The sequence below is a fragment of the Xiphophorus couchianus genome, chromosome 14, assembly GCF_001444195.1.
Source record: "Xiphophorus couchianus chromosome 14, X_couchianus-1.0, whole genome shotgun sequence".
Taxonomy (NCBI): Eukaryota; Metazoa; Chordata; class Actinopteri; order Cyprinodontiformes; family Poeciliidae; genus Xiphophorus; species Xiphophorus couchianus.
The window spans coordinates 11,475,119-11,499,822 of record NC_040241.1 but is presented as its reverse complement, the minus strand read 5'-3'; the positions used below and the strand labels follow the sequence as shown (position 1 = coordinate 11,499,822).

General features: G+C 38.7%; 1 protein-coding gene across 3 annotated transcripts in view; it reads left to right on the top strand.

Moving 5' to 3' along the window:
• The window catches only part of arap2 (ArfGAP with RhoGAP domain, ankyrin repeat and PH domain 2), a 134,637-nt gene that overhangs the window by 53,637 nt on the left and 56,296 nt on the right, over positions 1-24,704 (top strand). For all 3 annotated transcript variants that reach the window (XM_028038910.1, XM_028038911.1, XM_028038909.1), the window contains exons 11-14: positions 5,614-5,813; positions 11,670-11,755; positions 11,952-12,134; positions 18,153-18,327. In XM_028038910.1, the coding sequence (XP_027894711.1) occupies positions 5,614-5,813; positions 11,670-11,755; positions 11,952-12,134; positions 18,153-18,327 (644 nt within the window). The remainder of the gene's footprint in view (positions 1-5,613; positions 5,814-11,669; positions 11,756-11,951; positions 12,135-18,152; positions 18,328-24,704) is intronic.

The following is a 24,704-nucleotide window of genomic DNA, read 5'->3' as shown; positions in this document are numbered from 1 at the left end:
AATGAATTTGTCTGATTTAATGTGAAAAAAAAGTTAGTCTTTTTATGCAATGTGTAAAATATCATATTTCAGCTGATGATGATGTCTCACTTAAGGGACTGACCTTACTTTATGATAGAGCTTTTTTTTTTATCCGACAGTAAGAAATATTGACAGCAATAAGATAAACCTTTGTAAGGCAGGCTCACTTTGATGAGAAATTTGGCATGAAATGAGTTAATAGATCAAGGCAATTACTTTTTCATCTCATTTTAAGTCCCCAGCCAACGCTTACTGGTTGTTTATGTTCCTCGAAGCTCATGCGTCGTCCATAGTCCTTGTGCCAAAAAACAATCTCGCACATTAGCTCTGGAACTGTCCAATCAGTAAGTCACTTTCCCGCCTGCGAAACTCCACTTTATCTTTTGTTGTTTGTTTTAAAAAGACCTGAATATGAACATAGGAAGTCATTGATTTATTTCTAGAGCCATCTGAGCAGAACAGGAGCATCGTTAAAAACAAATCCATGCACTGACAATGCAAAAAGAAAGAAAGGGGGAAAAAAAGCACTCCATATGCTGTCCTTTTGAGGTGTAAAATGTAAAAATAATGAGCAGGCATGTCAAAAAGTTAAGACGCTGCTGTAGTGAGACAAAAGAGAATCCTAAGTTTGCTTTTCCTTTATTGATCAGCTCTTCCTGTCAAATCTGTCTCAGGAAGCGCCTTGTGAAATCACCGTGCCCCACACCCAGCTTATCGATCAGCACGTTGTGCGCAGTACATGAGAGCCGTGTCCTGTACAAAAACCGCTAATTATTGATCAGTGCTGTTTTTCTGAAGCGTCCTTTGAGAGCTTTGTGGAGGTATCTCTGCCTCTGTAGAGCTCAGAGCCTTTCAGGTGACTCCCGTCTCCGTCCCCCTTCCCTAGGGCCCACAATCAATGGGCACGCCGCTTGTTTGTGCCGTAATGGCCCGTTTAGAATACAAGCATGACAGCTGCCCGGAAAAGAAAGTCCAGCTTGTTTGTTTGTGTGCGCTTGTTCACTGTTTCTCCCTTCTTTTTTTTTTTTTTTCTCCACGTGTAAAGATTTTTTTTTTCTTTTTGGCCTTGTGCTTCTAGCTGTATTGTGTATCTGATCGATCTATTTGTGGCAGCTACCTTAATATTCCCGTCGTTGTATGGTTGCTTCGTTAACACACCAGTAGTAATTGTACCAGAAGAAAAGAGATGGGGGAAAAAAAACAACAACACACAATTAGCTTGCGTCTGCAGAATAGTTTTGATAAGGTCATTGCTAAAAGGGTTTTACTCTTTACGCGATTGTGTTTGTGGATCGAATCGATTGGTGGCCCTGCGAGCGTTCTCCCACCTGCTCAAGGTAGGGATTAGAGAGAAACTCATCTAATCGCTTTAAGCTGTGGAGACTCACTTTGGCTTTTCCATTGTTTTGCAGCCTTTTAGTGGACAAAGTGTTCTGTCCGAGGTGGGGAATGCAGCAGCCGACTTTTTAGGGCAAAACAAGAACACTTCATAGTCGGTGGAAAGTTTGATGAACCAAAGACATTTAAATTTAGATAGAACAAAAAAAATAACATCTGTTTGGACTGGGAAACATCTGTTTAACGGTTGCTGTTGGCAAGACTAATTTACTACTACACCACTGATTTTGTGCCAACTTTAAAGATAAAGGTCGACTTTTTAATACATCAAAGTTTTCCTGTCTGTGTTCACAAACAATTATGCAGACATGCGAAAAGCTTTCACCATTTGCATTAAATAGGTCTGTTAGGATGTTGTCTTGTCATTGAAGGATGTTGAACACAGTTGTAACTAAATAATCTGAAAAGAGAAAACTGTTCAGCTCCTCAGTATCAGCAGCAACGTGACATTTAGTTAGTTGTGGCGTACCTGTAAACCTAATGTCTCCGCAGTTCTCTCACCACTTTGTAATGTTTTGCTGTGAACTTGTCATTTTGCTTTCCTCGATTTAAATGTAGAAGCCACTGTTTTCAAGAATAAAGGATCCATTTTTATTTGTCTATAAATACAAGCGTTAATACAAAATTTAATTCAGTCAGTTTCCACTGGGATTCTATTTATAACACTAAGGTCAATTCAGCTTGTGATGTTAGTCGTTAGTTTATCTAAGGAGACTCGACTAATTGCATTGAGTCACTGATTTGCATCAATCCCTCCTCCTGATTGAGCTTGTGGCGACAGTTGGCAATTGGTTAATTGCCAACGTCCTTTAATTGATTACCTGGGTGTTGTACGCCATCTAGTATTACATCCACTGAAGTTACTATACAGTTAAAAATTTTATCAGTTTATGAGCAATTAGAAGTGAGTTTAAAAAGGTCGATTTTTTTTTTTTTTTTAAAGGTTGTTATGGTATTTTCTGTTAAAGATCTTCTGTAATATTTTTTCTCAGGGGCAACATGGTAAATTAGATTAAACCAAAATGTTATTAAAATGTTCAGATAGGTGGAGGCAGTGAGGGAAAGCTGTTCTGTTCTCATTCTTGGTCATATGTCAATGGCAGATAAAATGTATGAAGGCAAAGACAAGTTGAACTGTGAACATTTTGTGTGAAGCCAATTGAAGCTTAGATGGCATTTATAATTTTTGCATGAGCAAGTTTATTTTAAAAATATGTATTCCACTTATGTGTAGGCTACATTTTTTAAGTTAACAGTTTTAAAAGAAATATTTTACATCAATTTGCAAATTTTAGCATGTCTGTTGGGGAAAATACACAGTTTGAAACGGGTTTTCTGGCTAATTAACAAACTAACATTTCTCAGGTTTACAGTGTTACTTTTTAAAGACAAACTGGCAGAAAATTCTGTACAATGAGCACATTTATTTTAGAACTGATGCCTCTTCCACCCATACGTAGCCTACACCTTCTTAAGGTGACAACAAGCAACAAGCTACAAGAGTTAGCATATCTGTTGGCAAAATAAACATCCTACTGCAGGCTAGCAAATGGGGGAATATAAATAAACGTGTTAATTGGCGAGGTAACATTAGCTTGTTGTCAGGCTCATTCTGCAGGGAAAGATGGTTTATTTTGGAACCGTTACCTCTTCCACCACTATGCTTACTGTATCTGAAAGCAAAAACCTGCATCAGTCTGCGTGAGTTAGCATGTCTATCAGTAAAAGAATAAACCAGTTAATTCATGAGGCATGGAAAGCCTCCAATGTTACTTTATAAACAGAATGATGGCAAATTATAACATGATAATCTGTGTACTTTAAAACTGATACATTCTCTATGTGCACATCTGTTTTAAAAGCTTTTCAGTAAAGGATTCTTGTTTGTTTTACATTCAGTATTAACACATCACTTCTGACCAATCAAGGTTTCTGCAACTAAAATTGATGATCATTGTTCATGTAGGTACAAAAATACTAAAAGTATTACTAAAGCAATAATAATTATCCATACTGTAAAGGAAGAATAATTATTAAAAACTTTAGACAAATCGTTTGGCTCGTCTTCTTCCTTAAAACCCGGGTCCTCTCAGCGGGCGGGGCAGCCGCTAGAAAGTGGAACCACCACACTGCGCGTTGACGTCACAGATCACAGAGTTTAATTCTATATGAAGCAACACATGAATCAATTAACAAAGCTGCAGAAATACAGAGATATACTCATTACCTGTAACAGGAAAAAATAGAGAAGGAAGAACACGAAAAGACAAAGACGCGTCTTTGGAGAAAGCTTATGTAAAAAGCAAAATAGGGGTAACTTTCTGAATTATTACTCCTGTGCACGAACTCTTATACTGAAGGTGTGTTTTCCTTTTTAATATATTCAATTAAGGCGTACCTCTGGTTGACCAACTGCAAGCTACCTTGGACACTCAAAAAAACTTAGAACTCCTCCTAATTTACGCCAAAGATCAAAGGCCATTTGCTCTCTGGTTCACAAAAGAGCGAACAGCTGCATCCTGGCCTCCTGGTTTCTATGGTCATTTGGGTAAAGAAAAACATAAGATAAGATTTCACAGATACTTGTGGAATCCGGAGTCTCTCCCGTTATCTCTCCTTACATAAATTCTCAGGACAAACTTAAATCCAGTAATTTGGTTCAAGGAAAGGTTATCTTCACAAAACCCCATTTAGCATAAATCCTGAGCAATTTTCTAATAGTAAAACAAAACATTTCATTGTAACAATTTCCATTTGCTTCTAATATTGTCACAGATAATACAGTTTTCAAATACATTCATCATTTTGTAGTTTAAAAATGGAATAATACAATCTTCAGTAAAAACATGGTATTAATATTTAGAAATTAAATGTTAGGGTTTCAATCTTTTATTTTGCATTTATTTTACACCATCCCAAATGCTGGCCTCTGCAGGTCTCCCCCACTGCCTGCAAGAATGTTAATTTTATGGCTCTGTGCTCTGGCCTCTGCGGGAGGCCCCATTTGAGTGATCTGCATTTTGACCCCTGTTTGTCTGATTCAAAATAAGACTGTCAAATGTACCTTTTTCCGCCTGCCGTCAGATTAACTATTTTAAACACTAAATAATAATTTTCCTCAACAATACCATTGCAGTCCTTAGCAAACTCTACATGCTTTAATGCAGAAAAAGATATTCTCTATTACGAAAAGAACAAGAGAGATTTTCCTAAAATGGGAACTGATACCTTCTTGTAGTAAGGGAGGGATTTGTGTGTCTAACTGGCTAAGTGTCGGCATTCACTGAACTCTTAGATTACCTTCAGCATTTATAGTGTCCCAGATAAGTACTTCTTAGAGCTCTGTGCCCCCTCTTCGGTTTTCAGGCACACATTGCTGTAGTTGAGCAGTCTTCTCCTGGGTAGAGGCCAGTGGGCACAGGACGGCTGAACCCAATCAACCTATCGATCTTTGGTGGGTTGCTTGGGTGAGGTTGACCCCCAGCTCCACATCCCCAGCCTCAGGCGAAACTCCCACCTCCACTTGCTTCTCCCCCTACACCCATAAACAGACTCCTCTCCTTCCCCTTCACATTCTTCATCTTACTTTGCACCGGGTGCCAGGTTACCATGGAGATCTGTGGTTCCATTTCTCCTCTCTAAGTGCTTCTTTCATTCATGCTCTCGGTCTCTTCTCTCTCAGTTTTATATTTCTCTCTGTTCTCACTGTTTGTCTCTTTGTCTTCAACCCCTAAAAGCTGAGTCATCACACACTGATTTCATACCTCCTATGTTTGCATGCTTATTCATTTTCTTATCAGTTTGATTTAATGTAACTATTTAACGGTTCTCAGTTTTGCTCACCTTCATGTTGCAATAATATCCGAAAAGAAACGTGAGAAATGTGCTACATTAGAACTTTATAGATTGTCGAGTTAAATGCTGAGACAGATTGATTTACTTGCCCCCCTCCATTGCTTCTATCACTTTCACCTAATCTATCGCAATCACACAGAGACGTCCACACTTAGCAACTGCCTCCTGAAGCTGCTCCAAAATACTGTTTGTATACACACACACACAGCATACGCAAACACCACTCCCTGTCATTCTGCTAGTGGCTAGTATGTTGTTTAATTGCTGTCTCAAATCAAATCAATATTTGTGAGGTTATGTGTTGGGGTCAGGGCTAAAGAAAAGAATTGATCGTTGCAGCTTTGTGGCAGACTCGGAACGGGAGAAGGAGGAGTGGGTCGAGGCGATCAAAGAATCAATCGCGGAGACGCTCTACGACTACGAAGTGGCGGAGAAGATCTGGTTCAACGAGGCCAATAGGAGTTGCGCCGACTGTGGCGCGTCGCAGCCAGAATGGGCGTCAGTCAATCTGGGTGTGGTCATCTGCAAGAAGTGTGCAGGTAAGAGGCACACTTATGGAACAAACTTTCAGCATGTTCTCTATTATCTTCACAACTACTAGTATTATAATATGTCTGATGTGTCTAGACATATTTCATGTACACATGAAGGGGAGGTTTTATATATCTTCCAGGACATAGTGCCATTTTATAGCACGATCAAGTAACTATGTTACCTCCAGTCATTATAAAAATGCATAATATCTCCAGTATGACTTAAAAGAGATTTGACTTTGTAATTTGATGCCCTAAAATTGGCCTCCGTCTCTTTAAGAAGTTCTGGTTCTTTCCGACACTCCACCTTCAGCACAGCATCACTACAATCCTTCTCCATTATGCCATTTTACAAACATTTTTAGGGACTTTGTACTGAGAAGAAGTAGTTCTCATGATGAGCTCAGCAGACTCACAGTTCCACCAGGTGTTTGCTAATTGCTACTGCTGCTAGTCTGGAGGAGCTGATTGAGGAAGGCGTGCTCGGCGTAAGACTGAGCTTTGTGTAAGCAAAAAAGGATTTCTAAGACATGCAGTCAAGAATCAAAACAACACTCCGGGTATATTTTTGATGGGTGGATATAACACCATGACATGACTACTTTATTAAAACTCAATAAAGTAGATTTTACATAATACTTCCCCTTCAAAAAATATATATAAAATGAAATGTAATGCCAATATTTGACTGGTGAAGATGGTAGCACTGTTGTTTTGCAACAAGAAGGTTCAAATCCAGACCTGGGGTCTTTCTGCATGGAGTTTGCATGTTTTTTTTTTTTTTTTGTGGGTTCTCCTCAGGTACTTTGTGCTCCTCCCACAGCCCAAACATGACTGTTCGGTTACTAGATTAGTGCATGATTGATTGTCCTGTGTGTCTAATCTCTCATTCCTACTGCTAGCTGTCATTATAACAAGCTCATTTGCCAGTGGTCACATTTTTAAGGCAGACTGGTGCAACTTTCACTTTGAATTCATAATTTACTTCATTGTTAAATAATTTGACTAACTTTTTCCGAGGTCAAAAGGTACTTTTTGTTTAATGACAGAAGGTGGATTTCCATATTCTCTTTATGCACTCAGGTCAAGACAAACATATGCTGGCTGGTGGTCCACATGCTGAAAAACAACATACAGTCCACACAGTAAAATAAAACAAAGACTCCTATGTAGAAATCCTCCTACGTAAAACTTGAGTGTAACTGTGAAGGTCCCTGTAGGTGAAGACCTTCCGTCTCACCACCTCGTATCTTCATCTTAACCGGGATAATAAGCAACAAAGTAAATACTTGCAATTGAAGGAGTGGGGTTCTTAATAATGCCCTCCACAGTTGTTGGCTAAGATGTGAACAAAGCGCTTAAAATAAGTTGTAGTTATGGAGACTTGATGACCCCAAGATGGTACTCTTTGCTGCAGTCCTCCAACTGGTGGCTATGTAAATTTCTTTTGTTTACTGCTTCATCTGGTAAGATAAACTTTTCTTCTCCAGCCTGGTTGTTTTTAAAGTTTTAAAAGTTTTAAATTTTGTACTTTGACTATCAATTTGAACAGGTTTACATGAGCAGTTAGTTTATTCTAGTTATTTCCTAAATTATGAGCATCAATCTATGTTTGTAGTGCTTGCATAACATGTTCTCCTTTTTCCTTTTTTCCCCGTTTTCTTTTTCTTTCTAGTTTTGTGTTGTAGGTTGTAGAAATAGGCCTCTGTCAAGTAATTTGTAAAACCCATGGAAAAAGACAATAATGTCTTCTCAGAGACATTATGATCAACTTTAGAAAGAAAAACTATTGGGAATGTTAGAGATTCCAATAATTGTGGCATGTGATTTTACTAAAAGAGCTATTCCTTCCTTTGAGTAGGACTGTTCATCTTCTCACCTAATAAATATTCATATTGTATTTTATTATTATTGTAAAATATTATTGTATTTTAAGAAGCCAATATTTCTGGAAGGTGAAAAAACAATAAAAATACACTTTACAAAAAGATTAAATTGATGCCACAGAAATACATATTGAACTTTTATGTACTTATCACAGGATCAGACACTGTTTAGTTAAAGAATGCTTAATTTGTGAAATATGGTCATCTGAAATGCTAAAATATAAAAAGGTAATCATTAGAAGTTTCTACGGGGCATTTCACATGATTTCTAGAAAGACTAATCAGTGTTTTACATTTTTATTCCCATATACCATGTCAAGCAAGTTAGTTTTTAGTCCATTAAAACATTTCCAAGGTAATTTTACAAAATATTAAATTGGTGCCACAGAAATATTGAGAAAAGTCATAATTTTAATAATCTGAAAAATGTTGTGTTTTGAAACAATAGTTTCAAAATGAATCAGAGTCCTCAGAGTAAAAGCTTGAAACATATTCAAGCTTTTACTCAACTATTCTCTGTAAATGTGAGGTCTTAGGCCTCTGCTGACATGTAATCTGACCCTGGGGGTGTTTTGGGGAATAAGATCTCAGGTGATAAGCCACTTATGGGAGTTGGTGTCTGGCCTGTGGACTCGCTGATCTGTTTGGCAATGCCGGATAATTCAGATGAAATGACAAGAAAGATTATGTGCAAGAACTTGGGGGATCCCAGACTGCTACTTGACCTGCTAAACATGATTATTGTGAGAGAGTGACGGACGGAGTGGACACATCCCTCTTTCCACCTCCAGATTTCTTCCTGTCATACTTAATGCGATTCTTCACCTCGCCCGTGTAATTGGTACACATCAGATAGCCAACGTCTTCTTTCAAACACTTCTAAATGGTTTCATTTGCAGAGGTGTTTAATATTACATTTTGTCGACACGCAGGGAGCAAGAGGGGGGAATATTTGCAGTTAAAGGAAGCGGCCCCGGTCTCCTGAAATTATTCTGTGGTCTGTTTGGAATACCAATGCCTGCTCATGCTTTTAATTAGGCCTCTTAAACTTTATTGTTACGGACAAAAAAAAGAGAGACACTGAACAAGAGGGAGAGGTAAGAAGTAATGAGAGAGCTAATGGGGAAAAAATTATACAAGATTGACTTTCCCCTTTTGTGCAAAGACGAAGTGAATCCTAATGGTGTGTAACTTCACTTGTTGATGTTGAAGAGTTTACTACTGGAGTATTTTGTTATAGTTTGCAGATTTAGATTACTATAAATTGTGAATTTGTAATTATTCCTGATGCTTATGTCTTTTTAGGAAATAAACATAGCCAAATTTTTTCTATGCTTCTTTTAGTCATCAGGTGTAAAATCAGCCACACCTTTCTTGGATAACTTCTGCTGCTGCTTGGACACCATAGGATGTTACGCCTGCTGCTGCCCTCTCAAATGCTGCTGGTTCTCATACATTTAACGCAAGATGCTACTTCACTGATGCCAAGCTTGGTCACTTGGCTCAACAGACAGACAGTCAGTTATTGCTTTTTATTTGGTCTACAAGTATTACATTCACACATTTTTCAAAAACCTTTAAATGGGATTTGCAATTTTCCAACCAGCCATATGTAAATTCCCCAGAGCCATTAAAATAGTTTTAAGTACAAAATTAAATAGATAAAAAGTTACATTGTAGGAAATTCTAAATGTAAGGTGAAAATATTACTTGACTTTTTCTTTGCTAACCCCCACTCTCCCCTCAAGATGACTTTGAGCTTTCATCTTTTGTACCCACCACCAGCACCTTTCAACACAAGTTTTCCAATAGAGATGGCGCTAATTAAAGAGTTTCACACTGCTACACTGATATGTAATTTCAACAAACCATTAGGTAGCTCATAAACATGTCCTTACTTAACAGCTGCTAAGATAATCTTGGTCTTATCCATTACTAACTTACCCCTCGTCGCCCACTGAAGGTGCAAAAATCTCAAATTGCTCCCTGCTCTGTTCTGTTGCACAAATCCCCATGAAAGTCTCTGACAGGAGGTGAAATCTTTGGAGGTGGCTGTCTGCTCTGTGTTGCTTTGGTTCCATGGGAAAAATGAAGACATTTACACTCAGCTTTTTATACAGAGAGATCTCACTGCTTACCCTGAGGCTTGTGCACGCTTTTTTCAGCTTCATTAACTTTACACAAGTGAAAATGGTCCTGTGGTGTTGCACGGCCCAGTGGACGGTGCACTGATGTTGCAGTGCAGGCGGCTTCATGAGTAAAATGGCTTCAGTCCTTCACAGGTTAGACTGACAAAATCTGACTGTATAGATCTTATTTGTCAAATTGCGGATCAGAAAGCCACTTGCAGTTTTATTTCAACTTTTCAAGTTGTGTTGAACAACCTATTTAACCAAAAATCATCTATTTATAATTTATGTTGTAATCTTCAGAAATAATTATTTAGTCTGTTTTAATACATTACACGTGAAGCACACTCCTCATCTTTTATCTCCACACAGGGAAACTCTACATACAAGCTCAAGACTGTAATTACACCCCCACTAATATTTGTATTAATGTGTTTTTAGAAATTAGCACTTCAGTCACACACTTCCAGCCATCAATAAACTTTTGGCATAATTCTGGTTGGACGTCTCAGCACTCTTCTTGGCAGAATCGGATTAATTCTTTTAAATTAATTTCCTGGCACAGACATGGCCCATGAATTTTCACCAGTGTTGATGCCGGGGCTTTGAGAAGGCCATTCTTAATGTCAGCCTAATCCGTCCCAAAGCCAATTTTAACATGTTTAGTATCATTGTACCTCTTGGAACTACTTTTAAACACTGAATGTCAATGGATATCTTACATTTATTTACTTATTTATTTTATCTTTTGAGGTTGATCATTCAGATCGGACCTTCTTAGCCCGTATGTTCCATCTAAATGTTGAGAGTAGAAGCTGATCAGAATCAGGCTAGAATCATGATGATGGCATCAAAAGGCATTTGGTTGGCTTGTGTCTAATTACAGCAGATTTAACCACCTAGAGTACTACTAAGGTAGTTTTTATAGATATCCATCAGTTTTTCCACCCTGACGTGGTGTAATAAAAAAGGATGTAACTTCTGATAGTTGTGTTTTATAAATGTGCTTGGTGTAATGATTGTGTATCTAATTTATCAATATGTGAGATTATATGGCCAACATTCATTCGTAAGAAATTTGCTTCATGTTGCTTCCTCTAGACATCATCAGTCTAATAAAAGAAAGTGATGCCAACACGAGGACTAGTTATCAAAAATGTCTCGTGACTAAAATTGTGAAGTGACAAATAATTTAGTCTTCTTTTTCAGTCTGTGCCATCCAGAACTGTGTCAAGATGTCCTGTCACAGCTCACAGCCCCTCATTTTCATTCACAGCTGCTCCACTTCTGAATAGGAGACAGTAATGAGATCATGCCAAATCTCAATCTAAAATTATCCACCGTTACTCACAGGACAATAATTCACAGTCACACATACAGCATGCATAATGTATTATGCATGTCCGCTCCGTCTTTGGCCACAAGCAACCCCAGAAGCCCCCCGCTCACCCAAATAAACAGGCCGACCAACAAACACAATGAATTACTCATGATTCATTAGCAATTAATGGTCCTCATTCTCTGCTTTCATTTCCAATTAGGGGAGCTGAGGGGACTAAATATGTTGTGTTGTGAGTGAGAGAATGAGCTCGCAGTCATGCTCCGTTTTCTCCGTCTTGTAACTGCCTGTTTATTGTTTACTCCATCACCGGCAGCATGTTTGTGAACGTTGAGCAGATTGTTGTGCATATATGCTTCTAATAATTTTGTACTTTTATGTGAACTCCTCAGGAACTAAGGGATAGCCTGGTAGCACAATATTCTCAGCGCAAATTTCAGACCTGTAAAAGATTTTATGAGCCTGTCTGTCTGTTTGCATTAATAATTGTGTGTCACCATTTTGCCAGGACAGCACCGGTCCCTTGGACCAAGTTTGTCAAAGGTGCGGAGCTTAAAGCTGGACAGCAGCATCTGGAGCAATGAACTTGTAGAGGTATTTCATGAAATTGTTGCTGAACAAATGTCTAAAAGTTTTCCTTGCTGTGGCAGTGTATACACATGAGTTACACTGTTTAACAGGAATACAGAAAACAAAAACAAAGTTTTTTGTCTAAATTAAGACTTCACACATAGTGAAGAGACCTCTACTAGCAGTTCTCATCTAATCAAATTGCTTGTTCATCTTGCAGCTTTTCCTGGAGGTGGGAAACCAGAATGCTAACAGTTTCTGGGCCGCTAACCTCCCCTTAGAGGAGGAGCTTCACAGCAGGGCCTCCACCGAGCAGCGTGCCACGTTCATGCGCCGGAAGTACAGAGAAAGAAAGTACAGGAAGGTCCTGGAGGACTTTCATGATCTGGAGGAACTCAATAAGGTAAGCGCTTCATGGGAATGTAGCAAAGAACAACTCCAGGCAGCAGCAGCATGCAATTTTATATGTACTTTCTGATGCTCTAGTTAAGTCCCATTCTTCTCCTCAGTTTGCATTTTAAACAAAAAACATTCCGTGATGAATTTACTTTGTCTTTCCTATTTTGTTGTTAAGCGATACTTAATGGTACCCACCATAAATCTTGCAAAATTTTATAAAGCATAGAACAAATTCACGCAGAAATGGTTCATCAGATGGAAGAATCGACCTCATTCAATGGTCACCTCATGCCTCAGACGCAAGTCATTAAAAGAAAAACCTTGGGGGTGGGAGGAGTTGAAGAGAAGAGAGCATAGAAGAAAATCAGTGGACAGAAAATCCCTTCTTTTGAATACATGATTCTAAAATAAAAATAATGACTTTTAAATCTTTCTACATATCTGCAGACAATTTTGAAGGACACTTGGTCACATGACCAGAGTTCTTCTGAGTATGTTCATTTTTATATTTTTTAATTAATTAATTAAAATGTATTCTTTAGGAATTTTCACTTGTAATTCCTACAACTGCATGAAAATGTCTGTGAGAGCATTTTTTTTTGGTCAGCCAGCATGGTAGATGCTGGACAGAGACAGTATCAGTATGTGTCAAGTGCAAACGTGCCTGTTAACATTTTGCTCCTTGTTGGTGGATATCGTCTTTTTAAAACCTTCATTGTTTATTTGACTTGTTTTATAATATTAGTTGTTCAGTTTTAATGCAAAGCATTTAGTCAGACAGCAATCCTGCTGCAACAGTTTAATTTGTTGCTTTATAAATTTGCCGTATGGGGTTGCATTAGCTTGAAGAGACGCATATTTCCTTAACCCCTGTGGCAATCGGTAGATAAGGACTTGATTTTTAAAAATCCGAATAGGAAATGTCATGGGTTCTAAATATAAGAATGTTAGTGTTGAGGCCTAACAGTTCAGCTTTTGAAAACCTATCCTTCTTTTAAAAAGTACACAAAGCAGTAAAAATGCTTCCACCTGCCTCAGCATTTACACAGATCAATGGCACTATTTTCTACTATAGACCGGGGTCATGAAAATGTTGAGGGAAGCGGGGCGATGAGCAGGAAAAAAAAACAGGGAAAAGATTAACCAACAAGCTTAGTGTAAAGGTGAATTAGGGTCTTCAACAAAAATTTTCTTTTCATTTTTAAGCTTCTTCAGGACTGTGTGTGAGGAAGAATGCATGCGTGTGCCCATTTGTGCTGCCCTACTTCAGTAGTGTGCATTTGCCTTCCCTGAAGGAGTTTCTTGCACACTATGAGTGTCAGACGAGGAACAAACTCAGCAATGACATTGGAGAAATGTGAAAGTGTGTGGTTATGTTTGCCATCTTCTGTCTTTCTGTGCTGTCTCATACCGTCCATACAGATTTGCTAAGTATCAGTGTGTCATATTGGTGATTCTACCTTTTTTCGTCACTCCGTAGCACTAGCCCTTTATTTTGCACATTTATGTCAGGGCTTTATGGTGTCAAAATGCATATGTTTGTTTTTTTGCATGTCATTTTGCACCGTTGGCATCTGCATACATCTGACTAGTGAAGGGATGGAAAAATTTCCAGAAAGTCATAAAGCGTAAAAAGCAGAGGACCTAGTGCAGAGACCTGAGAGACACCAAGTGTGATATCAGTCATCTAGGAAAATACATCATCTATATTAACATGCTATTTACCATTTCTCAAATATGCTTTTATACATTTCATCACATTAGGCTTAAAAAAAGGGTTAAATTAGAATAACTTGACAATAATGCTCTTATGGTTAATCATAGGCTTCCTTTTATAGAAGGAAAACAGCCCCTAATACCCCATCATTGTCCAAGTTATCCTTCATAACTTGTGCAATTTTAGTGCAATTTTAATAGAATGGTGTTTCTAAAAACTGTTCGGATAAAATTCTAAATTATTTGTTCATTATATGAAGAATAGCCTCAGAGCCTGCTTGGATGACATACATTTGTTTATATGCAATAAGTTTGTTTCTTTTAATATCACGCTGTTATTTGAGTATCAAGTGTACAGTAGAATAGTTAAGATTATACTCTGTGACTTTGAATGAAATACCAAGGGAAAGAGGCCTGAATCAGGGTAACAATTTGGAAATGGGATGCAGGCATAACACTTAGACCTAACATATTTTTAGACAAACAAAATAAAAACTCATATACTCGTCTTAAAACAGCAATTATGTAAAAAAGGAAAAAATGCGGCACAAACAAGGACACTGAGTCTAATCTCACTGGACAAGTTGTTCCACTTACGTGTCACATTTACTTACTGCTAGCATGAATATGAAACACTTAATGCTATATAAATCCTGCTCCTTTGGGAGGATTCTGTGGGATGAAGACAATGGCGTCAAATCTTCAGTGACTTTCATGCAGTCTTAGAATTGGTTTAGAAAAAAAGAATGATTTCTTTTTTCATGCTTAAGGGTCACAGAATTCACAAAGCTGTGAAAACATAAAGTTGACTCTGTTAAGATAATGGTTCCTATAGTCTAGGTAAGAATGGAATTTATTCTAATTATTTTTCAGGTCCGGTTCAGTATGCACAAAGAAAAAAAAAAGGTGTGTTTTTTAGAGTTCTATTTACCTCGCTGTTTGTTTTTTTTGGTTGTCCATGTAAAGCCTGATTTCTATAAAAGTATGTCATACATTAACTGTGTACTCTGATAAATATAAGAAATAACAATTCGAGTCTGGTAGGGTCTGGAATTTTCACGAGTAACCCTACAAAATAAAGTTGCATACTCTGACACCGTCATGTTTTATATACACTGTTCAGCTCTAAACATGCTTTCTTCATCCCATTCTTTCGCAGTCCTTCTTAGTCTCATGTTCACCGTTAGGAGCTCTCATCCCATTGACCTCCACGGAGTCTCCGCAGACCACATGACCTAGAGATGGGGTGTCAGAGGAGCGTCTAATATCACTTTGCACACACACACGCACACCCATTTGCTCACGCCCACTGTCTCTGGTGGCTACAGTAATTGCTGTGACACGGAAGGTCATTTCCAGAGACAATACAGAATAAGGCCGAGCTGCATGGGAATGGTTAGCCAACATCCGACCCCATCTTGTGTGTGAACGAAAGAGATAAAGACAGAATTAATTTTGCTTGTTGTTTTCCAACTGATGAAGATGAATCAGTGTTTGCAGAAGCAGTGCGCAGAGACACCTTTATCTCCATGAAGAGGCCCCTGTGTGCGTGGGTGGGTCTTATTGACGGGGGACTTTTGTCTGCATGTCTGTATGCACGGCCTCACCGTCCCCCCTCGCATTCAAACAGATATTGCTTGTTTGTGGCAGATCGATTCAGCCCGCCCCCTCGGCCACGAGCGCGATGAAAGGCGAAGTTGTTAGTTGAAATTCCGCCATTTGCCACTCGACTCCTCTGTTGATCTACTTTGTCACAGGTCATTGAGCACAATGTCACATCAATTGACTGCACAGATGGAAAGAGACAGACTGAGCCGGAAAATATCTCCCTGGATCAGACTGTATTCTTTTGCTCCTTTTATCTGCTAATCTTAGCTCAATCAATGTGAGAAAAAAGTAACTCCTTTTAACAAACTGTCTACCTGCCCAGACATTCCACCTACTGTGCACTTAAGCTACCTTACTTTGATGTTCAGAAAATATACAGATATCTGTGAAGGTGTTAGGTCCACTCACACCAGCTCCATTTAGTCCACTCTAATCAAACTTTTATTTGTTTGCTTGAACGTCCATTTTTTGTTGTTGTTGTTGTTGTTTTTTGTTTTTTGGAAACACATCAGTCAAACTCTGATGTGGACCAAAAAAGCTAACTCTGGATCGCCTATAAACCGAGATCCCAGATAAGTTGAAATGAACTCTAATGCGGTTTGAATGCATATGTGAATGGCAAGTGAATTGGATGCCAGTTAAAAGGCAGGAAGGAGACTATTGTGGTGGGCATTCTGATTAAACCCAATCAAAACAAACACGAGTCCGGCAGAAATGACTTGTGGTCTTTCGCCAAAGACAAAAGAAAAATCCTACATCCCCTAAAATCCGATGCCGCTCCAATTTTTGTTTACATTTTGTGAAGAAGGATGTTGCATTCAGTGTCTTCTTAAAGTGGCAGTATTGTGTATATTTCAAAGAATTATCCGTTCTTCATGCTAAGTTATTGATATATGAGGTTGAGGAAGAGTCAGTGAGTTGAATTCATGAATTCCATTTATTAGAGCCAAAATTCAGCTGGCCCATAGTTCATGCTATCCTTAAGGGCTAGCAGAACAAATGGCACCCAAAAACAGTTTGTGATCCCCGTTGTTAGCCTCTATTTACGCTACGCCCTAAAGAAGGCGTTCCCTAATGTGTCATATCTTCTAACCTTAGCTTTGAGGGTGTTTCCTAACATGTCATGTCCTTTAGTTTTAGCTTTGCAACTAGCTAAAAGAGGTAGAAGAAAAACACAGAATTCTTTATTCTCAACAATAGCAATCAAATAACTGTTACCTAAAATGCTGCTTATACTGATCAAGAAATTTTGTTTGGAAATGTAACACTTCAAAACTTGGCCTCTGTCTCTTTACGAAGCTCTTGCTCTTTCCAACACTCCGTCACTCCGTACGTCGTCACATTAACATTCCTCTATCAAGCGATAAACAACATTGGAAAATACTGGAAAGTAGTTTGTATGATGAGCTCAACAGAAGCTCAGTCCCACCTGGTGTTGCTAATTGGTGCTGCTACTTGTATGAGGGAGAGGAATAATCAAAGCAACACTCCAGGTGTGTCTTTGATGAGTTAATGTCTATAACATGATATAAACCTCAAAAAACTAAATTTTACTTAGTGCTCTCCCTTTTAGAGGTGGTTATGCTGTTTCCTTGAGTGGTCCTTGGTGCAGTGCCACCACAGGTGAAGTGGTAAACAAGTTTCTCAAATTGTTTGGTTTGTTTGACACATTGCAGTGTGAAAGCAAACTGCGCTAGCTGATAATGTAACAAATGTTGCCATTGTGAGGATATTATTGTCCACATAAAATTAAATGGAATATGAAAAGATTTTGATTAATCTATAAATTTTCTAAAAAAAAATAAAAATAAAAATTGTATTTTAAAGTATTCTGTACATTTTCTCCTGTTTGCTGAGTTAGAAGTGAGTAAATTTGTCCATTTTCTTTGATATCACATATTTATGGAGGTCAGTGGGGATGAGACATCTCATTTGCCTCCTTGCTGTTGTTGGTATGCTCCTCAGATTCAAGCTCCATATATTTTTCACACACAGAAGGAATTCCACATGCTTTATACTCTGTTCCTTAATGAAGTCTGCTGCTTTCCTGTTGCTCACTTCATTGTTTTTCACATCATCATTTCTGTATTTTTCCTCTCGGAAATTGTGCGTTTCATTATAGTTAAAATGGCCCATTTGTACTGTTCTTATTTGCTATATTGCTTCTTTTTACTGGAATCAGAGCTTTAATGATTCCCACAGGCTGTATTAAAGTTTGATCATATTTTTACTTCTCTTTTGAGATCAGCGCAGGAAACTTAATTTCAAACTTTATATGGTTTTCTGTTGCCGCTTTATAGACTCTTTGTCCTCTATCAACCAGGCGTTCCCTCGCAGACCCACACACTAAAACGGAGAGTTGTTCCACCTACACTGGAACAAGGATATACTTCCTTTTCCATAGACAGCTACTTAAAATCCCAACTAACCCACTAATTTACCATTATATCATTAAGTCAGGTAGGCAAATAATGTAATATTTTAATTGCAAAATAAAGATCAGTCTCAAAAATCTGATGAAGATGTGAAAGGAAATGCATGTAGTTTAGTTTTATTGGATCCGTTCATCTGGAATTTGTTTAGACTCACTTACAAGGTGAGCTGTGAAAACATTTCAATGAGGAATATTCTATCGGTACCGCTGCAGAACTTTTAAATTGATCATTTCTTCTAATCAAAACTCTTTTCGTATGAACAGGCACTGTGTGCAGCCGTGGTGTCGTCTGACGTGCTGCAGACCATGGAGTTGGTGTTCAGTGGGGCGGACATTATGTGCGCCACCGGAGATCCGGTCTACTCCACTCCGTACCTCTTGGCTCAGCGTGCCGGGCAGAAGCTACAGATGGAGTTCCTGCATCAGAATAAACTAACTGGTAGGTTGCTGTTTTGAAATTGTGATTGACGTCCCATTAAAACTCAAAGGGTTAGGTTTCTACCCCATCTGTAACAGCTTTGATTTGATGAGTGTTGGAAAAGATAACAGGGTACGCATAAATGATAGCATACCTTTATTTGTCTGCCTAATAAACATGGGAATTTCCAAAAATTAGTTGCTCAGACCAAGTAGGGAGACTATTATATTGGTTTCATAGGAAAGCATACATGTGTCCATCTCTTTATCCGTCCATCCTCCTTACAGACTGCCTTTCCTTGTTCCTTACTATACACTCTCACTACAGAAATATCAGCATTTATTTCTTAGTAAACCTTAATATTTATACTTTAAAATGGTCTGATCATTTATTTATTTGCCTGTTTTTTTATTTATTCCATTTTATAAATTTATGAATTGTGGTTTGGTGAGGAAATGTTATGTCCTGCGCTGGCATTATCCCAGCTCAGGACGTTTATGGCATGAACAGATGCCATAAATAGTGGCAAAACCAAGAGTTAAACTTGACGCAAAAAAGTTTTTCCAGGGTCACTATTTAACTCAGTGGAGACGCTGGGGCACAAAATGCAGCTGAGAAGCAGAATAGCTGATGTATTCTCCTGACAAAACCTGTGAAGGGAAAAAAAAAGAATGTATTTGGTGTTATGAATCTGTAAAAAGATCTTGGAACTAAAAAGTTCAAGTTTGTCGTCTACCACTTCTGATGGCACACACATTTTGTATTCTTGATTTGTTAATAAGGCAGTCATGTTGCAAACTTATTCTCACTACTGTTCGTGTTGGTACATTCACAGCACTATTCTTTTCTCTTTTTTGTGTGTGTTCGCTGTGAATAGAAAACGAGGGCCATAAAAACCCACAAATTTGAAGCGAGGGAGTTTTAAGTTTAAAGGTCTGTCTCCATGTTGCTGTCTCTGTCCTACCTTTTCCCCCAACACTCCTTTGTATTACCCACCTCCTGTTCGGTAGGCACGGCACAGACGTGGCTTCTTCCTGATGGGTGTGTTTTATTCGCGCACTTCCACACGGGGACCCGTGATAAGAACAGATCAGATTAAAGGAGGCTGAGGCCGGGTGGGAGACTTTCTCTGGGACTGTATTTTACATAATTCATGCGGTGCATCTGTGTACACTCGCCGGCGCCGAGCCTGTTAGGGACCCACTAATTGCTAGCATGGGTCACCTGGTCACCAAGGAGATGGCAATTATCGGAGGTGTACTGAAAGATACACATGCAGAAAGGAGAAGAAGCTAACACATATTCATGTGTATGAGCGTGTTCATGTAAAATGTGTAGGATCTGTGTGCCCGTTGAAAGTTCAGAAGTTGCTGGACTTCGTCATTAAAATACAGATGACTATGGACCTAACCAGACTTTTGCTGTGGAGGCGGACGTCCAACTAAGCTAACATACTGTAGGAAGGAAGCAGTACCTGCGTCAGAAAACCTAAATGTTTCCTGAAAGACCGACTCCATTCTTGTCCATCAGTGAGATGTTGTTTCTGTTAGTTCACCACTTAGCAAGTGGTCCTAAAATAGATGCTAACCCAAGGTCAGATTCCTCATCTTGTTTAAGGTAAAGATGTAAAGATCCTGTATCAAATTGCACAACTCTCCAATTGATTTTTGTTCAGACTTGTAGCTTATAGTAGTTATATTCCTTCCCATTGCCGGAATTGAGAATGACGTTATTAAAAAAGCAGAGCAGAAAAAGTGAGCAGTAGACTGCCAAGGAGCACAGCCAAGACTTGACACTGACATTATGTTTGGGATGCTGAACGAATGATAAAATCTGCAGCTTGAGTTTAAGTTCTAGGGATGAAGGTTTATACAGAAATGAGTATGTATGCACAGATGTATGCTTAGCATGCGTACGTAAATATATGCATGCTTGCATGCATAAGTAAATACATAGTTAAATAAAATTTTTCTGAGGAATTAAAAATGGATTTGGATTTTAAAAAACGAGCAAAAACCCATTTTAAGACGGTGGGTGATCACTCCTTTGAAGCGGTAGAAGTGGAAGTTTGGACATTTTGTCAGTTTCTTACTAACTGCAGCAGTACAGATGGAACCAGGAGTTTCTGATGAGCCAGAAGTAAAACAAAATTATAAAGCCTAACTTGTGCAGAGTTTGAGCTGAAGCAAAAAAAGCATTTTGCTTGATCTTGTGTACATCACACTTAGTATATGAAAATCTAAATGAATGAAGTTGAAAAAAAAAATTCTTAAGAAATATAATTTTAAAGTTGCCATATCCATTGTCGGGATTTAACCAGAGATGGCATACGTGTTTTTTGTTTTTATTTCTCAATTGGAGTTGGTGATATGACCAAAGTCAGTTTCAACATACTGTACATGTTGAATACTATGACATTTTTATTTAAAGATACAGCAAAACAGTAGTTTTTGTCTGTTTCTGTATTTTGGGTGGCACTTTGCATATATAATCCACATTTTTGAGGTGGAAATTTCCATTTTATTTTACCAAAAATATAGCACCTGTACTGAAAATGCTGTTGTATCTTGTCTGTCATTATTCATTTTCTCTAACCAAAAATGCTGCTCCACAAACAATTTAAAAGTTTTTGAGACTTTTTTAGTGCTATTGTAATGCTGTCATCTAGCTCACAATTAGTCTCTTAATTTACTCTTTTGATGCAATCCTTTTTCACTTCAAAATAAACATACCAAACATAAATACAACATGTCAGGTTTAAGTCACTCATCTTCTTATTCAGGGTTATAATTGTTTTAGAGTAATTTAAACCCCTGCTGACAGTCACTGGACAGCACTGCATGTTAATAATAATCAACATTGATTCCAAATGTAGCATATGAGAACATATCAGCAGTAAAATGACTCAAATTCATGCTTTCCTCTTTTAAAAACATCTCCATTGGAGCACATGAGATGAGATTCAGCCCATGTACTCTACTGCATGGTTGCTGAGAGAAGGCTGTTTAATTTCACTGTAGAAAGAAGCGGTGCTGTGAGAAGATTAAGCTTCCCAGAAAATACTGTCCAGATTCCCCCTGTTGACATTTCTCCACTGTTTTGTCGGACACATTGTCACATCAGACGCAGAGCTGTGGAAAGTGCTGTCTGCATTGTTCTCGTGCATGTGGGGCCCCCCGAGCGTGCAGGCAGACTTCTGAAAATTTTCATTAAACAGAAATTGAACTTTTTTTTCTTTTCTTTTTTTTTCTTTCTCCCATCATTGGTGTTTGCAGCGTTATATTTGGCAGGATCAGGGAACAATTCAATACCCGCATGATGCCATCCCTGCTGCACAGCTCTGTGTTGACAGAAAGAAGATAGAATGAAAGTAGTCACACAGCAGCCAATATTGAGGACAAAGCAGAGTTCAGACTTGTTCTGGAGTTTTAAAGAACTCCGCCTTGGGTTACAGCTGACTTTTTCAACCGGATAACAATTGCACACATGCTAGGTGACATAAGGGCAGATATGGATATTTGAGTTGTTTGCAGTGGGGTATCGCTGTTTATGGCTGCGTGTTTGGTTCTTTCCTCCATTTGGGTTTATCTTGTAAAACATGTTTTCACAGCAAGGGCTCTCTTCAGGGCTTCCTTCGAACGCCACATACAGCCGTTAACCAGACGCTATCTTAAAACAAAATGATGACAAACATGGTCTTTTCCCAATCCCATGACCCCCTGGGACAGCAGAATGAGCCAGCAATAAACAATCAGACACCATGAAGAATTGTCACTTTTCAACTAAACTCCAAATTGGGCTAGTATGCGGGAAATATCATAGCCGCCTGTCTACTCAGTGTGAATCACGCTTTCAGTTTGTGGAAAGAAGAAAAAAAAAAACAACTGAAAAGTAAAAATAGGAAAAAAGCCTCACCATGTCCCCCTTGGATACAGTGAATAAAAAGAAGGCTGTCAGCCTGCTTATTCCAGAGCCACTCTGCAGCCGTTTCCCTCTGCAGCGGCTCATTTGTGACTCCAAAGTTAGGACTTCCACCAAATAGTGGAGCGTGGCCACTTCATTAGCTCCTTCTTTCTGAGTAAATGTGAGTACATGCACGCAGTCCTCGATGGCCCCCCCTACTACCCGCCCACACCTGTTCGCCTGAACGCGCCCTGGGAGACGGTCGGAGCGTGTTCATTTGCATATTACCATCCCAGATTCTATTTAAGAAAGCCAATTGCAGCTCTCTGAGGCTATGTGGTTTTGCATTTTAGGAACCCCAGAGGCTAGCCTCTATGATGGGCTCGATCCCTTATTGTCAAAGACTTCCATTGTGGTGGTTTCTTATTTATTTTAAGGCTCTTTTTTTATTTCGTTGTATGCAGTGTCTTTCCATGTGTAGACATGGAGAGGCCACATAGATTATATAAAAGGCGAGATCTATTTGTGTTAATTCTGCTATGCCTCGCTAATTTTACTTTAGGAAAGTTTCACAGTTTAGTTATTAAGAGCTTTTCCCTAATGATTTTTTTTCCCTGCAACTAGTTTTCTGCTAAACATTCACTAAGTGTTAAATATTTCTACATGGAATTTTAATTATTTTAGCACTTCTAGATCTGAATGAGCAGCTGCATGATAGTGTGATTTAGTACAGTTGCCTTGCAGCGAAAAGGTCAAAGGTCAAACTTTGAAAATCAAGTAATATGTTCTTCCAACTTCAAAAATTTGTATTTTCTTGGATGATTGCATCAAATTTTAATAGAATAAGTTTTGCTACAATGGAAGGCAAATGAAAATTCTAAATAAGTTCAGGAGGTAACGGTCACCAACTAAATGCTGCTTTTAATCTACTAATTGAGAATGTTAATATGTCCACGGGCTAAAAAGCTCAACACCTAGACATCTTTCCTTGCCGTCTTATGCACAAATTGCTGTTTTCACTCATCTTCTGCCTCTGCCATGCATTATCTCTGCCCCTCCTGCATGCGTTGTCTGTTTGTGCCGTCATTTACTGCATGTCTGGGTGTAAATGCACAAGTGCGAACAAGCTCCTCTGATTACCCCCGCTGTCCACTGCCCGTTGAAGCTCGCTTTGTAACTGCAGCCGTGGGCAAGCAGATGGCTAATTGAGCACTCTGTCATGTCACCTCCCTTCACAGGGGAGTGAGCCAATCAGCATGGGCCAGACTCCTCCACTGCTGCCCCCGCAGACAACACAGTCCCATCCTAACAGAGTTCAGCTTTAGGGGCCCAGAGGGGTTGTTAAGCATGCTCACAGAGAGAGGCTTGTTACAACTGATACAGCATCAAGCCACTGGCTTATTTACATTCTGTCAACCTGAGTGGTTGGAAACACTTCAGTTTGGGGGGGGGGGGCGTGCGTGTAGGCGTGTGTGTGTATTACACTCACTTTGTTGCTGTTTTATTCTTAAAAGCTGGCATCTAATTATGCAGTGCTGAGAAAAGTGTCTTCTAGTCTTTGTGTTATTCTGTTTTGTTTTCACACTTGTTTCAGAATTAGAAAATGGCGCACAAGGATAGCTTGAGTAAATGCTTAGCTACTTTAATAATTGAAACCAGAGCTTAAATGATTTCATTCCTAATGCAAAAAAAGTTATACAAGCCAATCTAGGCTTTTTACAAGAATCTAATTGCTAATCTGATTAAATTAAAGATTAAACGTTATTAACCACATTTGTTTTTGTTCAGATTCACTAGCCACTACCATCTCTGTTGACTGCCTGAGCTGTACAATTAAAATACCTACTAATTTGAGCCTATCTGACAACATGAAGTAGGCTAAGCACTCTTAAAAAGGACAACATCATGCCATAATCTAAATAAATTTAACTAATGAAAAATAGTAATTGAACTTGTCATCTGGAAAGGTAGATAAAGGCTTTTGAATGTCAGTGAACCACAGTTATCTTCATTATTTACAAATGGAGAAAACATAGAACATAACTGAACGTCCCCGAAGTGGACTTTGAAATTGTTCAGAAAGAAATTTCAGAAAGTCTTCTAAGACGAGTCTTCCGAGAAGTCACAAAATTACCTAGAACAACATCCAAAGTACTGTAGGCCTCACTTCCCCTTAGTGAAATTTTTGTGTTTGTGATTCAACAATAAGAAAGAGGCTGGGCCAAAATGGCATCCAGGGGAAGAGTTTACATTGTCACAAACACTCTGATTGACTCTAAGACTTGGCCAAATAGTTGTCAGAAACACTCTTTAGAGATTCTGCTCCACATTGACGTGATGGCATCACACAGTTGCTGGATTTTCATCTGCACATCCATAATGCAAATCTCCCTTTCTGTCAATTCTCAAAAGTCCTCTAATGGCCTGAGATCTGGTGGCAGTGGAGGCCTTTGGAGTCCATAAACTCATAATCAACATCAACAAATTAGTTTGAG